The 13,559-nt window shown below is 39.4% G+C and overlaps 1 protein-coding gene across 9 annotated transcripts in view; it reads left to right on the forward strand.

The window, feature by feature from the left end:
• The window catches only part of R3hdm1 (R3H domain containing 1), a 122,204-nt gene that overhangs the window by 103,932 nt on the left and 4,713 nt on the right, over nt 1-13,559 (forward strand). For all 9 annotated transcript variants that reach the window (XM_051147305.1, XM_051147309.1, XM_051147312.1 and 6 more), the window contains 3 exons: nt 3,031-3,134; nt 5,473-5,645; nt 11,105-11,249. In XM_051147305.1, the coding sequence (XP_051003262.1) occupies nt 3,031-3,134; nt 5,473-5,645; nt 11,105-11,249 (422 nt within the window). The remainder of the gene's footprint in view (nt 1-3,030; nt 3,135-5,472; nt 5,646-11,104; nt 11,250-13,559) is intronic.

Raw genomic sequence — 13,559 nt, forward strand, 5'->3', positions numbered from 1 at the left:
CACAACTGTCTATAACTTCAGTTCCAGGGCATCTGAAGCCCTCTTCTGACTTCCCTAGGTACCATGCACACACATAGTGCATATACTTAACATTCAGGCCAACAATTAATACACATAAAAGATAAAATAAATCTTTTAAAAATGTTTTTAAGGTGTTAGGATTAGGGATAAAACTCAATGGCAAGTCATATGCAGAGCCCTGGGTTTGATCTCAGCACTACAAAAAGAAAATAAGTGTGTACACGCTCTTTTATCCAGGCACTCTGGAGGCAAGAGGCAGAGGCAGGCAGATTTCTGTGAATTCCAGGATAGCCAGGGCTGCATAGTGAGATCCAGAAGATGGCAGTCATGGTGGATCAAGCCTCTGATCCCAGCACTGGGGAAGCAGAGGCAGGCAGAGCTCTGAATAATAGGCCAGCCTGGTCTACATGGTTCTAGTTAGTCTGAGCTACAGAGTAAGACCCTGTCTCAAGGATGGATGGATGGGTGGGTGGGTGGGTAAATAAATAAACAAGTAAGTAAATAAATAAGGAAGTAAGTTAAGTGTTAAGGTGGGTTTCATGTTAAATTTTTTGCCACAAATTTTTTTTAATGAGCAAACTAGTATACCCTTTACCATACTTGCAGTGGCAACTACAATGTGATTTTTGTAGCAATAACAGAGTAAGTGACAAAATATTACAATTAATTGAATGAATAAAATAAAAAGAAAAATGATCTTTTCACTGCTAAATGATTGTCTTTTCAGAACATCTCATTGTTTCTTTAATAGATGTAAATTTGCTATTTATTCCATGGGGGAGAGCATAGTGGGGCACACAAGGGCCATAACACGTGAGTGGAGATCAGGGGACCTCAGATAGCAGACATGAGCATGTAAACAAGATCAGGTAAGGGGCCAAGGAAACCTGACAGATTCTCCAGATGGTTGCTTAAGCTATATTACTTCTATAGGTCACTCATATTCTAGGCATAATTAACAGCAAAATAAGTTTGGGGAGGAACTTACAACAAACGTTCTTATTCTCTGAGCCATTTTCCAGCCCCTCAAATCACTATTAAACCCTGCCTTTAATTCCTTTCTCTTTCCAATTGATTGAAATACTGGCTTACTACCACTTAGGCAGTAAAGCCAGTTAAGGAATCTGGAGCCTGAATTGCATATAAATCTGTGTGTGTGTGTTGCCAGAAATTGAACACAAAACTTTAAAAATGCTACACACTGTTATCGTCCCCTACCTTTGTGCATTTTTAAACATGTAAATGTAAACACACACATAAAGAAACCCAACATGCTCACACATGACATAGTGATATGTTTTCATCTAACCCCTGCTTTTGATCCCTTCTGTAGAGTTTTGCTGCTTGTTTAAACTTACTTATTTTATATGTATGCAAGTTTGCCTACATGTATGCACGTGCACCGTGTGCATGCCTTTTACCCTTGGAGGTCAGAAGAGGGCATTGGATCCCCTGGGCTGGAGTTGTAGACAGCTGTGAGCCATCATGCTGGGAATCAAACATAGGTTCTTTGCAGAAGCTACAAGGGCTTTGTACCACTGAGCCAACTCATCCTCCCAGAGATCCCAAATACCATACTATTTTATTCATGAACATATCAGCATATTTATCCCTAAAGATTTTGTAAATGCATATATAACCATTATGACATTTCATACCTTTTATTACTATTATTTTTCATTCCCTAGTAAGAAGAGTATACCCCATAAATCCTTTGTAAGTAAGTTTTGTGTGTGTCTTAAGAGTTTCCTGTCTCTGTTGGGTGCAGTGGCACATGCCTATAATCCCAACACTCTGGGAGGCAGAGGCAGGGGGATCTCTGTGAATTTGATGCCAGCCTGGTCTACAAAGCAAGTTCGGGACAGTCAAGGCTACACAGGGAAACCTTGTCTCTAGAATTGGCTGATCATATCTATCATGTCTTCTGACGTGTATGTTTCTTTAGAGTTCCTAACTCATTAGATACTTAAGTTCAAAGTAGTATTTTTAATGCAATTATATGAGACAATTCTAAGAAATTGTTTAAGTTATTAAGTAATATTTATTGAAAGTTCTCAGTAGGGGCATGACTAAATAAATACTGATCAGGCTAATATGATAAATAAAGATCCCTGACTATTTGTGAGTTCATTATTATTCTGTAACTTCAAATCATTAGCCTGAAAGAATTTGCTAAAAGAGAAAACTTCGAAGATTTATTGTAAACCCATATTAGTTTGAGTCTAGACGCTATTTTAAAAATATTTTAACAACTTGATATTTTTAGTTAATTGCCTATTTTGTTAGAATATGTCATAATGGCTTAGAATGTGTCAGAATGATTGTGTGTGTGTGTGTGTGTGTGTGTGTGTGTGTGTGTGTGTGTGTGTGTGTGTGTGTGTGTGTTTTCAAGGCAGGGTTTTTCTGTATAGCCCTGGTTATCCTGGAACTTATTCTGTACATCAGGCTAGCCTCAAATTCAGAGATCCAGCTGCTGCTGCCTCCCAAGTGTTGAGATTAAAGGTGTGTATTACCACCACCTGGTGTACTATGTTTTTCAAGAAATAACATCTTTAGGAGTCAAATTGTCAAATTTCCCGTTCTTTTTTTGAGAGCATAATTTCTCCCTTCTGTTTCCTCCCTCCAAGCGCTCCCATATGCCCCTCCCTACTCTCCTTCAAATTCACTTTCTCTTTTGTTGTAGTTCCATGAGCTCCAAATGCACTGCTTTTTATTTTCCAAATTAGTGACTTCATTTTTAAATCACTATTTGAACACTACAGAATAAATTTAGAGTAATCTAAAAATTTCAGTGATGGGATTAGGAAATTGGTTTTGAGTATCTCGGTCAGTGCTATGAACACAAAGTGGTTTTTACTGAATGATCACAATTCAGAGAAAAGTTAAATTAGGCCTGACAATTTGTAAAATATATCCATTTAATAAATTGGAAGAATGTCTATTTCAAAGACTCTTTGGCCATGTGCATCTCATTGTGCTGTTTTCTGTGTTTGGTTTTTTACCCTGTAGCTCTGCAGTCGGTTACTTACAACATCCAGGGTCAGAACAAGTACAGTTTCCTCGAACCACGTCACCATGCAGTTCTCAACAGCTCCAAGGCCACCAATGTGCAGGTATGCCTAGACGGCTGATGCAGAAGTTGTGGCTCATGCATTTGAGGATAGGTGACTGGTTCTCTGCTGGCAGAGTGCTGGCATGTACACTGATGCCTCATATACTGTGTTGTGTCGGGTTGGCATGTGCCTCTTACTCCTTCCTTTTCTAATACTAGGGTCATTCTTCTGCCTTCATTCTCTCGACTCTGTAGAGTTAGTAATCTTGTGGATCTTTTCCTACTCAATTGATTAATCTCTAGATCTTTCTGGATAATCAAATCAGCCTAAAGATTCAACTATTACCTTTTGTTGGCACCTGGTAAATCTTGGTCCTACTGAAACAGAATCACATAGCCAGTTGTCTACTGGTCATCTGTACCCAGAAATTCAAAGGCATGTCTGACTTGATATGTTCCTCCTCCTTTTTCATCTCTACCAATGCGCAGGTCTGAGAATCATGACTCTTCTGTCTCTCCCTGTTGTGTCACAAAGACCCATTTTCTCGCAGCCAGAGGCATCTTTCCTTCCCCACTGTGCTGATTTTAGTCTTCTTTTCATGTCTTTTCAGTAATCTCTTAAGTATATTGCTCATGTTTCCCTCACTTTCATCTTTTCCCCAACACAAAAATTATTACAAAAGTATTATCCTGAAACAGAAATTTCTTCATGTCATTCTCTGAATTTAAAGACCCATCAGTTAAGAGCACTGGCTGCTGTTCTTTCAGAAGACCCTGATTCTGTGCTAGCACCCACAGGGTGACTAACATCTGGCTGTAACTCCAATTCTTCTGTCATCCTACGGCACTGCATATATGTGGTGCACACACATACAACACACACATCTACACAGACAAAATACCACACACATAGCACAGAAATAAATCTTAAAAAAAAAAAAAAAAAGGCAAAATGGACTGCCCTTTTTTTCCCTCCCTGACTAGCAAGCCTCTTAGTTATACATGTGTGCTCAATTATGCAGAACCGTGTTTCTTACTGCAGCTGCACTTTCTTTTTCCTTTTCTTTTTCCCCATTTGAAATTGAGTCTCTCTGTGTAGCCAAATTACCCTACAACTCACTCTACCTAAGGCTGGCCACAAATTCAAGGCTGTTCTACTGTCTCAGCCTCCTGAGTGCTGAATGTTAAACTTTTTTAGATCATAAATACTTGTTTTACTGTTTTTTCTTCTTCTAGGAATGCCTGTCCCCCAGATTCTCTCTTTGTCAAATGTTTCTCCAGGTCTTCAAAAGGCTTTTAGGCTGCTTTCTGCTACTCTAAAGTCTTATACGCGTGTTTAGCATTATACTGTATTTTCTGGTGGTGATATATTGACAGATAAACAATAAGTAATTGTCAGTAAATGACTAACTGTGGCTGTATCCAGCCTGGGCCACTTTCAGTTGAGGCTGAGGAGACCCTTGAGCCATCCTGCCCAGTCAGGCTGGGTTCTATATGTAGGAATCTGGAACTACCGTTAGGATTACTACAGTGCCAACCAAAGTCCTGAAGACAAGGGTACAGATCCTGCCTCGCACAGCTTAATGTTCTTGAAGTAAGGTAAAGTACATACTTACTACTAAAAATGGGACCCAGGAAATGATTCAGTGGGTCTAGGCTCTAGCCACCTAAACCTGACAATCTAGGCTTCATCCATGGTACACACAAGTGTTTCTTGAGTTTCTTGAGACAGAATCTCTCAATGTAGCCCTGGCTTTCTTGAAACTCTCCATGTGGACCATGCTGGCCTTGAACTCACAGAGATCTGTAGCCTCTTTGGGGATTAAAATTATACACCACCGTGATCAGTCTTTCCCTCAGTTTTGGTAAATATGCTTTCACCAAATTTGCCTTTAGGGCTGGAGAGATAATGGCTCAGAGGTTAAGAGCACTGACTGCTCTTCCAGAGGTCCTCAGTTCAATTGCCAGCAACCACCACATGGTGGCTCCTAACCATCTATAATGAGATCTGATGCCCTCTTGTGGCCTGCAGGCAGAACATTCTATACATAATAAATAAATAAATCTTTTTTTTTTTTTTTAATTGCCTTTATTTGGAAAACATCTATTTTAGAAGTAAGTTCTCAGTACATAGGCCAGGCTAACCTATGTATAATCCTCCTGTCTTATTGTCCTAAGTGCTGGATTCTAGGTAAGCAACACTATGCCCTTCTCCAGAGGCTTTGTTTTAAATATACACCACTTGTATGTAGCAGGTTGCCCACAGTTTAAATCTGAGTTGTATACATACTTGTAAAAACTAATTCAGGAATGTGAAATTAATGTTGTTTTCCTAGTGTTCTAAAATAACAATTACCAAAACACACTAATTGTAGTGTACTAATTATCCTGATTTCCAGCTATGCCACAGCAGCCACCTGGTGGAGGAATGGTGATGATGCAGCTCAACCTACCGAACAATCCACAGTCTCGGGCACACTCGCCTCCACAGTGGAAACAAAACAAATATTACTGTGACCACCAGAGAGGGCAAAAGTGTGTAGAATTTAGCAACATAGATAATATTGTCCAGGTAAGGTATTTTGTTCTTTGTTTGTTTTTGAGTCAGGGTCTCACTGTGTAGTCCTGGCTGGCCTAGAAATCACATTGATCTGCTTGCCCCTGTCTCCCTGAGATTTAAAGATACAAACCTCTACATGTGGCTTGGTTTGTTATTTAGAAACAACATTTTCATAACATATCATGGCTTAATACTGAATTTGAAATCATTATAAGATTAATAGAAACATTTAAACATTCTTTACCTCCAGACATTTATATCACTGTTCAAATACTATTTTTCAACTGTTTGGTTTTTTTGGTTTTGGTTTTTCAAGACAGGGTTTCTCTGTGTAGCCTTGGCTGTCCTGGATTCACTTTATAGACCAGGCTGCCCTCAAACTCACAGTGATCCACCTGTGGATCCCGAGGGCTGGGATTAAAAGTGTGCGCCACCCTGCTTATTTTCCAACTTTTAAAATAAGGTCTTACTTTGACTTCCTAAGTACTATGATTACACAGGTACACCTCCCACCCCATGCCTCTTTTTTATTTGTCAATTTACTTATATTCAAAATGAATTTGATATAAAAAAAATATCAGAAGAAAGCCAGGCGTGCTACTTCATTCCTTTAAACTCACAGCATTCAGAAAGCTGAAGTGGAAGAATTGAAAGTTTGGCAAAGAAAAAGAATCAAGCACCAGGATTGTTTGTTACTTTTCTATTGTTATAAAGAGATACCAATGACCAAGGAAACTTATAAAAAGTCACTTATTGGGGCTTACGGTTCCAAAGGATTAGAGTCCATGATCATCATGGCAGGGAGCGTTGTGGTAGGCAAGCATGGTGCTGGAACAGCAGCTGAAAGCTTACCTTCACAAGGCCAAGACAGACAGAGAGCTAACTGGGAATGGGGTGGGCTTCTGAAACCTGAAAACCTGCCTCAGGTGGCTCACCTCCTCCAGCAAGGCCACACCTTCTAATCCTTTCCAACAGTCCCATTAACTAGGTACCACGCATGGCAGTGTGAGCCTGTGAGAGCATTCTTATATAAACCACCACACCAGGTATGGTAGTTGCCTATAATGGAAGCTCTTGGGAGTTGAGGCAGGAAGACAAGGAGTCTAAAGTAATTCTTAGCTACATGGTGAGTTTGGCCTTATTGGGTCTACTTTGTTAGTTAGTTTGTTGAGACCCTATCAACAAAAAACAAGTAAAAATTAGTAGCAAATACTAAAAACACTAGGTAAGAATGTTAATGGGGCCTTTAAAAAAGACAGATTAGGTATATAATGTTGATCCTATTAATCCACTATACTCATCAACTGTCCCAGTCAGTAAAGAAAGACCAATAAAACATTTACCTTTTAATGTGGTATGTGAGGAAACAAGCTCACCTAAAATGTGATTTTATCAAAAATGAGAGCAAAAGACAGGAAAAAAAAAACCTGAACCTAGCTAATTGGTGGTCCACACCTTTAATTCTAGCACTCTGGAGACAGAGGCAGGCAGGTATCTGAATTCAAGGTCAGGGGTGCATGTTCTTACCTGCTGGGCTAACTCTTCAATGCCCCCACTATTCTTTTTGGATGGTGTTCTTGGTTTTTTGCAAGCCCTTTAGGCTCATATTTAATATGAGATCTCTCAAGACTTCTTTTTTTTTTTTTAAGATTATTTATTATGTATACACTGCTCTGCCTGCATGTATGCCTGCACACCAGAAGAGGGCTTTAGATCATATCATAAATGGTTGTAAACGACACATGGTTGCTGGGAATTGAACTGAGGACATCTGGAAGAGCAGTCACTGCTCTTAACCTCTGAGCCATCTCTCCAACCCCGTCTCAAGACTTCTTGATATGAGCACTGAGGGCTACAAATTTCTTTCTTGGAACTGTTTTTATTTTGATATGCTGTATTTTTAAATTGCCCTTTTTTAAAAGATTTATTTAGTAAGTATGCATGTACACCTGCACTCCAGAAAAGGGCACCAGATCTCAGTATAGATGATTGTGAGCTACCATGCATTTGCTGGGAATTGAACTTAAGTCTCAAAAGTTTAGGAAAACTAAAATAACTGAATAAAACTGGGTATCAAAAGCAATAGAAACTGATGGAAACATAACTCACTAGTGAATGAAAGCTGGGTTAAGGGAGAAATCAAGAAAGCAATATAAGGGCTGGAGAGATGGCTCAGAAGTTAAGAATACTGTCTATTCAAACTTCCAGAGGTCCTGTTTTGTATCCTAATACGTGGCCAGTTTTGGAGAAAGTTACACTGGCTGCTGAACAGAAACTATGTTTTAGTGTCTGGGTGGAAGCTTTGTGAATGCATTTGATCTATGATCTATGTCTATTGCTGAGTATCAGGTATTAAGTTGCTATTGCTGTGTTGGGATCAGTCTGAGGCTTGGATCTAATATCTCTTTTCTGAAATCAGGTGCATAAATGTTTATAATTGTCATATCTTCTGGTGGATTTTTCCTGTAATAGCTATAAAAGTCCTTCCCTACTAATTATGATTTGGAATCTACTTTGGCAGATATTAGAATAGCTACACCTTCTTGCGTCTTAGTTCCATCCTTCACCCTAAGTTTGTGTCTGTTGTTGATGGTGAGGTGTATTCCTTGGAGATGGGAAAAAAATGGGTCCTGTTTTTTATTCCAGTCTGTTAGTCTGTGTCTCTTTTCTTGGAGAATTGATAACCACTGAAACTGAGAAGGAGGTGGTGACACCTGCCTTTTATCCCAGCACTTAGGAGGCAGAGCAGGAGGCTCTCTATTAGTTTGAGGCCAGCGTGGTCTGCATAGCGAGTTCTAGGGCAGAGCTATTACACAGAGAAACCCTGTCTTGAAAAACCAGAATGAATGAATAAATCAATAAATCAATGAACGAATATAAATAGATACTTGTAGGTGCTTTGGGCCCTGAGTGAGGCCTGGTGGACGGTGAGTGAGGTTTCTGTACTGCTCTATAGCACAAGTGCCCCTGTCAGCTGGCATACCATGTGACACAGAGGATCCCAGCAAACTAGAAGAGCAACAGAATGGGCCCAGAAAGGGTGGTGGCTGCTTCCAGGGTCTGCACAGCAGGCCTGGCACCTCCCCATAGTTACAATGGGATGGTTGGCTACCCCAGAGCTTGTGTCAACTCCCCATTGGTCCAAAGGCTGTATAAAATGCTTGTGGCTGTGCAGTAAAGCAATCTGTCTTCTGAGTCTGTGTCATGGGTTGATGATTCCATCTCCCTCACCCTCTTCAGGATGCCAGTTGCCACAGATACTGAAAGTTATTATTGAACAGTGTTTATTAATTCCTGTTATTTTGTTGTAGTGATTTTTTTTCTTTCTTTTTCTCTCTCTCTTTTTTTTTTTTTTTTTTTTTTTTTTTTTTTTTTTTTTCCCAAGACAAGGTTTCTCTGTATAGTCTTAGTCTTATAGACCAGGCTGGCCTCAAACTCACAGCAATCCACCTGCCTCTGCCTCCTGAGTGCTAGGATTAAAGGCATAGACCTCTTTCAATTAACAGCTGTTCTGGAAATGCTTATTTATTACTCTTGCCATCTCGGCTATGTTAATCTTCTCTTCAGAGTAAAGTGTTCCTCTGTAGATCAGGGACCATTCTGATGGTCCTGCTTTTATATATGACTTGATCTTTCTCTCTTACAATACCCTTTATTTGTTTTGAAACAGGTTATTGCTGTGTAATAACTGGCCTGGAACTCACAGTGCATGCCAGGCTAGCCTTGAATTTTTTTGCCTTTGCCTCCAAAGTGCTAAAATCATACACGTAACACCTAGATAGAGTGTTTTCTTCTTTTAATTTTATTTATTTATTTATTTGATTTTATGTGTATGAGTATTATGAGTGTTTTGCTGGCATGTTTGTGTGTACACCACATGGGTCAGAGAAAGTATAAACCAGTGGGTACTGAGAACTAAACCTGGGTCTTCTACAATAGAACACCAAATATTCTTAACTGCTGAGCCATTTTCCAGCCCCATGTTAGGACTTTTTAAAAGATAAAGTAGGAGAATATTTTCACTATATGCAATAAAATCATAACTGAAAAAACCATTTATGTATAGGTTTGCAAACAAACTATAGTTTGTTAAACAATAAAACTGTTTATTTGATTTGGCAGCTTGCTATGTGTGTGTGTGTGTGTGCGCGCGCACGCGCGCGCATATGCGCAGACGCGTGTGTCTACCTGCAAGTGCTTACTATTTCATATTGGGAAAGATCAATGAGACATAACTTAATATTCTGGCAAACATGCCTCGTTACAAGTTCTCGTAAAGAGTTTGTGGGTTGTAGTAAAAATTGGTACGGCACTTTTTGGAATGTCAGTTGATGACATTTTCCCATTTTTCAAAACAGACAAGGTACAAAGCCTGATACAAATCCACTTTTGGAATTTTATCCAGTAAAAAAATGGTACAGCAGGCCAGGCACAATGTGGTAATGCATGCCTGTAATTTCCGCTTTTAGGATGCTGAGGCAACTTGGTCTATAGCCCCTATCTGGGAGGGGGTGGGAGAGAAACAATAGTGAAAATAACTGATCTTCAAAATTACCTTTAGAAATGGGTCTTCTAAGATATCAGAGTCTGAAAAAGAAGTTGTACCAGATCAGAGTGCTGAAACGGCACAGTAGCTCTAGCTCGGAGCAGTTTTGATCCTAGTCTACATTCTAGAAATAAAAGGGATGTTACTGCTGCTCTTCTGTTACAAAGGACATTATTGGAACATTTGTCAAAATCTGAAGAACTCTGTAGTTTGGGTCATAGCATTGTATTATTGATGGCTTAGTTTTAATGATCCTGTGATTTGTATTAGAGAATGTTGTGGCCTGGGTTTCCAGTCATGTACCATTATACCCAGAATTGAGAAGACCAGCAGTGAATTTGAGGCCAGCCAGGGGCCTACACAGTAAGACTGCCCCAAAGAAAAATAAATTTTAGCACTGTTTAGGAAACTTGGGAATCCTTTGCATTATATTTGTGACTATTTTCCAAGGATTAAATTATTTTGAAATGAAATTTTGTAAACATTTAATTTAGAAAGGAATGAGATAGGTGTATATTCTTCTTGTAAAATCAGCAACATTGTGCTGGATGTGGTGGCGCACACCTTTAATCCCAGCACTTGGGAGGCAGAGGCAGGCAGATCGCAGTGAGTTTCAGGCCAGCCTGGTCTACAAAACGATTCCAGGATAGCCAAGGCTACACAGAGACACCCTGTCTCGAAAAACAAAAAACAAAAACAAAAAAAGCAGCAACATTAATGCAAATTTACAAAGTAGATTTCAAAAATATCATCTATTTTCATTTTTATAGTAATGATGTGTATTATTCATTTATTCATTATTCATTTCAGAATGACTTAACTTCTTATATCAATTTATAATTCAATGAATAAAAACTGTCCAGAATGAAATTTTCCAACAGCCTGCTCCAGGTGTGACTTAATTTCCCCTGTACTGTGATTGCAGCACAGCCCTCAGCTCAGCAGCCCCATCATTTCACCAGTGCAGTCACCGGCACCAGCGCAGCTGTCCACCCTAAAGACCATCCGTCCCTCAGGACCACCGGTTTCCATCATGTCCCAGTTTGCTAGACCTTTTGTTCCTGGGCAGGGTAAGTGTTCATGAAACTGGTCATAGTTTCAGAGAACTGTAAGCAATCCTGATGACACCCGTCACTCTTCTCTGTGTAACTGCATACATTTATTTATTTTGTATGAGTGTGTACATATGTGTGAAAGTCAGGAGATAGCTTGCAGGAATTGGTTCTCTCCTTCTACCATGTTAGTTCCAGGGATCAAACTTATGTTGTCAGGCTTGGTACTAATGCTTAATTAGACATTTGAATTATAATACATTCTTTCATAGTAGCAGTACACAATGTTTAATATTTGTTCTGTGTTTATAGTTTATTTATTAAGAAATAGATTCAGCTGGCTGTGGTGGTACATGTCTTCAATCTCAGCACTCCAGAGGCAGAGGCAGACAGATCTCTGTGAGTTCAAGGCCAGCTTGGTCTACAGAGTGAGTCCAGGACAGTCAAGGCTACACACAGAGTGACTCTGTCTCAAAAAACCAAAGGAATAAAAAAGAAAGAAAGAAAAAAGAAATAGATTCAGTAAGCATTTATACAAAGTTTCTGTGTCCCTGCTCTGTAAATAAAGAAAATTCCTGTTGTCACTGTGCCTCAATCTACTTAGAGGAACAGATAGGTATGTGGATAATTATAAAATCCTATGGAAATCATTTCATTTACCTCTAATCAAAGAGGAGGAGGAGGAGGAAAAGAAAAGAGAAATAACCTAAATGTCCATCAGAAAGAAATAGATACACTATAGCTTCGCAATTAGGTATTCTGCTTCTATATTAGAGTCATGCTTTAAAACTTCATTTTTGTGGAAGAAAAATTCTTAATCCCAGCCCTTGGGAGGCAGAAGTAGGCGGATCTCTGAGTTCAAAGCCAGCCTGGTCTATAGATTGAGGTTCAGGACAACCAAAGCTACACAGAGAATCCCTATCTTGAAAAACCAAAAAGAAAACAACAAGAAAATTTTGTTTTGTTTTAAATAATGTATAAATGTATGTGTTTGTGTGTGGGTTTGTGCGTGTGAGTACAGGTAATCACAGAAACCAGAGGTATCAAGAGTCCCCAGAGCTGGAGCTACAGATGGTTTGAGCTGCCTGTCACAGGTGTTGGGAACCAAACTCTAGAAAAGCAACAAATGCTCTTAACCGCTGAACCCTCTGTGCTCTAGTTCCCAGAGGCATAATTTAAAGAATAAATTATGGGGCTGGAGAGAAGGCACATGTGTATACAGAAGACACTGAGTTCATTTCCTAGCACCCACATAGCCACCCATACCTCCAGGGCACGGTATCCAACACCCTCTTCTGGCCTCTGCACATCATTTTTTTCTAAAAAGAAATATTAAATAAGACATTCACAATATGCTTTTGTAAAACAGGTTGTTCAGACATTTGAAAAGCCAATATACCCATGAACATAATCAATAACTACAGTAATTTTATATTAAAACAAGAATGAGTTATTATTTTATGTCCACTAGAGTAACTATGACAAAAAGGGCTGTCAACACCAAAAGTTGAAGATACAGAGAAGCAAGTGTTTTCACATTGGTGGTGAGGGTGTAAAAGAATAAAGGCACTTTGGAGAAAGTGGAGGAGGATTCTTGTTAGTCTCTTGCCACACCCAGCCATTCCACCCCTAGCTAGAAGGAAAATACAATTGTATTCACAGTCTCATTCAAGTGCATGCCTTTAATCAAAACACTCTGGAGGAAGAAGCATGTGGATCACTGTGAGTTCGAGGCCAGCCGGGTCTACAAAGCGAGACCAGGACAGCCAAGGGTACAAAGAGAAACCCTGTCTCCCAAAAAAAACAAAAAACAAAAACAAAAAAACAGGCATGGTGGCACACGCTTTTAATCCCAGCACTTGGGAGATAGAGGCAGGTGGATCACTGAGTTCGAGGCCAGCCTGGTCCACAAAGTGAGTCCAGGACAGCCAAGGCTATATAGAGAAACCCTGTCTTGAGAAACTTTAAGGGAAAAAAAAAAAAAAAGACCATTTACAGAAACTTAATTTTATGATACACCAAACTGGACATGACTCAATTACATATCACCCAAAATGTATTATGTACATAAAAATACTACTTAAACAGGAAATCATGGGTCTCGTGGAGTACACAGGAAGTCAATATCTTTTTAAAAACAAATAAGTGAACAAAGGAAGCTACATATATAAATCTAATTATTTTTAAACAAAAACCTAAGCCGGGTGTAGTAGTGCACACCTTTAATCCTAGCACCCCAGAAGCAGAGGAAGTGAATTCGAGGCCAGTCTGGTCTACAAGCCAAGGCTACACAGAGAAACCCTGTCTACAGCAAGTTCATCTAATCTG

This window comes from Acomys russatus, chromosome 6, assembly GCF_903995435.1.
Source record: "Acomys russatus chromosome 6, mAcoRus1.1, whole genome shotgun sequence".
Taxonomy (NCBI): Eukaryota; Metazoa; Chordata; class Mammalia; order Rodentia; family Muridae; genus Acomys; species Acomys russatus.